The 3,894-nt window shown below is 34.8% G+C and overlaps 1 protein-coding gene across 1 annotated transcript; it reads right to left on the reverse strand.

Moving 5' to 3' along the window:
- Window positions 1-2,658: 2,658 nt before the first annotated feature.
- LOC136971005 (protein FAM200B-like) lies at window positions 2,659-3,624 on the reverse strand (the record flags this gene model as incomplete). The annotated part of the gene is made up of 1 exon (XM_067265488.1): window positions 2,659-3,624. A coding segment is annotated over exon 1 (966 nt), but the record flags the coding sequence as incomplete, so codon positions are not given.
- Between the last annotated feature and the right edge of the window lie 270 nt (window positions 3,625-3,894).

Below are 3,894 nucleotides of genomic sequence, written 5' to 3' on the forward strand. Positions count from 1 at the left end.
ATTGTGAAATTTTGCCGGCCCCTTAAAGTTCCGCTGGGGGCGGGCCGCCCCTGCCGCCCCCACTACGCTACGCCACTGTATGAAATGACAAGTAAATAAGTTTTCGATGATTTTTTAGTCATTTTTTCTAATTATTTTCATTTAAAAATTGCCTTTTAATGCATAGTTTTATTTCTTTATCTAAAATGCATTGAAATATTTCGCATTGAGGAAATGAGCTTTTGAACCGAGCAAACTGATGGCGATCGCGAGTGAACTGCGCTCTTGAAATTTCCAGCAAACATCATATACCATCCTGGAGAGCTGTGACCGGAGAATTAAGATAAGGACTTCTTAGTGGCAATGGAATAACGTCAAAATTGTGATCTACAAACCATTCTAGGAAGCTCCTAGCCAAGTAAACAGACGTATAATCTTGTTGACATATCTTTTTTTCGTTTCCATGTACTTGCGACTAAAAGAAAACACTCTCGAAACATTTGCAGGTACTCCGTAGACTTCATGCCATTAGACCATCAGCCATCATGATAGAAGATTTTCCGAACCATAAAATTGCAACTCAAACGGTCATGGACCTACCACTAAGTTGCCGCCTCAAATACGTTTCCATTTATTTCCTAGTATATCGCTCCAGTATCGTTGATATCTATCGGGTCCATCCAGCTTGGATTTCTTTTCATCACTGAAGATTATCGACGATCATTTTTCAGCTCAGGTCATTTGCCATCCGTTAAACTCCAAATGTTGCTCCATCTACCTTGATGTCAAATACAGTGTGCTTTTTCTTTTAGCATATTATAGGTGCTCTGTTTCTTAAAAACATCGAAAGACAGTTGTTGAATGTCATCTGAACCCTAATTCAGCTTTAATCTGTCGAAAACTCATGTTTTTCTACTTGCGTGGATTCGGTTACTGCCGATTATTCGCTTTGTGAGAGAAACCAAACACTTTAGGAGACATGGGATTAGTGTTCCATTAAATAGCAAACGTGAGTAATGGCAGTCTTTGTCTTCTGAATTCCATTGGCTATAGCAGTGGTGCGCAAACTTTTTTCGACTGCGACCCCTTTTGTAGAGAGAAAATTTTTGGCGACCCCTAGAGATAAATGTTCACAAATACGATGTATATTTCGCGCATTTCTTTCGTTTAATCGAATAAAAACATCATCATATCTGACTCATATTAATTTTATTTATAATTTTAAGAAAATACTTTTTGTATAACATAAAAATCAGTAAATTGCCCTTTAATGAGATGTATTTGGCTGCAAGTTTCTAATTATCTCATCAATGTTTGGATGTATGTTGCTAATTGCAATTCGCATATCATCTTCAGGGTTTAAACGCGAGCGGTATTTAGTTTTTATTGAAACTAGTTTGCTAAATCCAGTTTCACATAAATACGTTGATGCAAATTGTATTAAAACTCTGATGGCATTCTTGTATAAAACGGGATATTGCTTCTCGACGGATAGCCAAAATTTTTGGCAAGGCTGAGTCTTAAATTGATTTCGAAGAGTATAATCACTAATTAAATCTATCAATTGCTCTTTCTCACTAATTTGAAGAGTTGAACTGCATATGTCGTAGGAAAATGGATCACGAATCCAACCAAGATCGTTTTCAGGAAAATCCTTGAATCTTCTCGAAAAATTTTCCTTTAACTTTTCAATGTGATTGGAAATGATGTTTTTAAATGTAAATACAGTCAAACCTGTTTTTATGCGCTCTTTTTATGTGCGATTTTTATTTGTGCGATTTTTTTAATGCGAATTTTTAATTTGTGCGGTATAGTTGGCGACTAGTCTCGTGCGATTCGTCATGTCTTACGTTGACTTATTATAGCTAAATAAACTTATTATAGCATAAATGCACTTATTATAGTAATATTATTGCATGAATATGCGAAAAATGAAATAATTTACTTTTTAAGTCAACAAAACACAACCTGGACAAAAATATGTAAAACAGACGATAGACCAGACGATGCAGTCAAGTGCTGACATCTGTTGTCAATAAATTCTATTTCGTACGGTTTTGAGTTATTTTCTATGTGAGACTTTTTTTATGCGGTCCCTGTTGACCGCATAAAAAAATTATTTTTTTAATTGTGTTGCGAAAACTATTATTTACAGCCATTCGTGAAGTTTCGTGAGATTTTTTTTATGCGTTTTTTTTAATGCGGTCCCTATCCCCCGCATAAAAACAGGTTTGACTGTATATCTATATTATTTTCCTTGATAAAATCGTTAAAGCAAGGGAACATGTCGGTGTCGTTTTTATTCAGTTCAGTTTGCCAGAGACTAAGCTTATTCTTAAAAGCTTGAATTTTACTGGCTGAAGTTATGATAGTTGAATTCTCACCCTGCAAGCTCAAATTTAAGTCGTTAAGTTTTTCGAAAATATCAACTAAATAGCTCAGCTTCCCTAGCCAAACTTCATTGGTATAATAACTTGCCAATCTATGTTTCTTTTCGATTAAAAACATGTACACTTCATTTCTCAAATCAAATATCCGTCGTAGTATTTTCCCACGTGAAAGCCATCTGACTTCGGTGTGTAACAGTAATCTCTCATACGTTGAGCCCATCTCATTGCAAAGTATTGAAAAGAGACGGCTGTTGAGGCTGTTGCATTTAATGTAGTTAATTGAACTAACAGCGTCTTGTAATATGTTGTGCAACTCTTCATCCATATCTTTTGCAACAAGAGCTTGCCGATGAATCATACAGTGATTAAATACCATATGAGGCGCCACTTTCTGAATTAAGCCTCTGAGCCCTTTATTCGAACCTGTTAATGCTGCAGCACCATCAGTACAAACCGCAACACAGTTTGCCCAGGTAAGGGACTTTGCTTCAAAATATTCATTTATTACTTCGAATATTTTTTCTCCAGTTGTTTTTCCTTCCAAACTTTTGCAACATAAAAACGTTTCTGTTATATCTTCATTAAAAATAAACCTAACGTAAATAATTAGTTGTGACATTTTAGTAATATCGGTAGTCTCGTCCAGTTGTAAAGCAAATACAGATGAATTTTGTATGCGTTTTATGACTTCTGACTCGATATTTCGTGACATTTCGGAAATCCGCCGAGACACGGTATCTCTTGATAATGGTATTGTTTTTAGTTCATCTCCATATTTATCGCCATGCATAATTGATGTCATCTTGGTTGCTGCAGGAAGGATAAGGGATTCTCCAATTGTATGGGGTTTCATTGTTTTTCCTATTAGATAAGAAACTTCTAAAGAAGCTCGTAATGCTTTCTGAGGTATTGTTGTAAATTTCTTTAAATGTGCACTTTGAATTTTCAGATTTTCAGCTCGTCTTTGAAAAAAATCGGCATGTTTATTTTGAAGTTCTTTATGTTTAGTTTCCAGGTGCCTTTTTAATTTAGCTGGTTTCATGCTCTCATTTGCTAATTTTTCGTTGCAAATGACACATATCGGGCGTTCTTCATCACCAACAACACAAAATGTAAAACCATACTTAATAAAATCCTCATTGTATTTTCTTATTTTTTTAGATAGGGCATTTAGTTCAGTATTTTGCGACTCCTCATCAGTATTTGTTCGTTTGTTAGCTGAAGATGTACTGTACCTGGTGTACGTATTACCCATTTATCCATTATGAAGATAGGGGTTAAATTTTTTTAACTAAAACAAATAATATATTTTTTTTATCATTTTTTTCGAGAAATTCAATAAAATTAACAGAGATCTTTCTCTAATGATAGTACATACCTGATAACAAAGAGTAGTAAAGCCGGATAAAAATATACAAAATCATAATTACACAACGTCACATGAAAAAACTCGAGGAGAAACTAAAACAATTGCAGGTCAACTGCTACATGCTACAACTTTACATGGAAACGCGCAGTAAAACAT

This window comes from Centruroides vittatus, unplaced genomic scaffold (assembly GCF_030686945.1).
Source record: "Centruroides vittatus isolate TY-2023 unplaced genomic scaffold, ASM3068694v2 contig_225, whole genome shotgun sequence".
In the NCBI taxonomy this organism is placed as follows: domain Eukaryota; kingdom Metazoa; phylum Arthropoda; class Arachnida; order Scorpiones; family Buthidae; genus Centruroides; species Centruroides vittatus.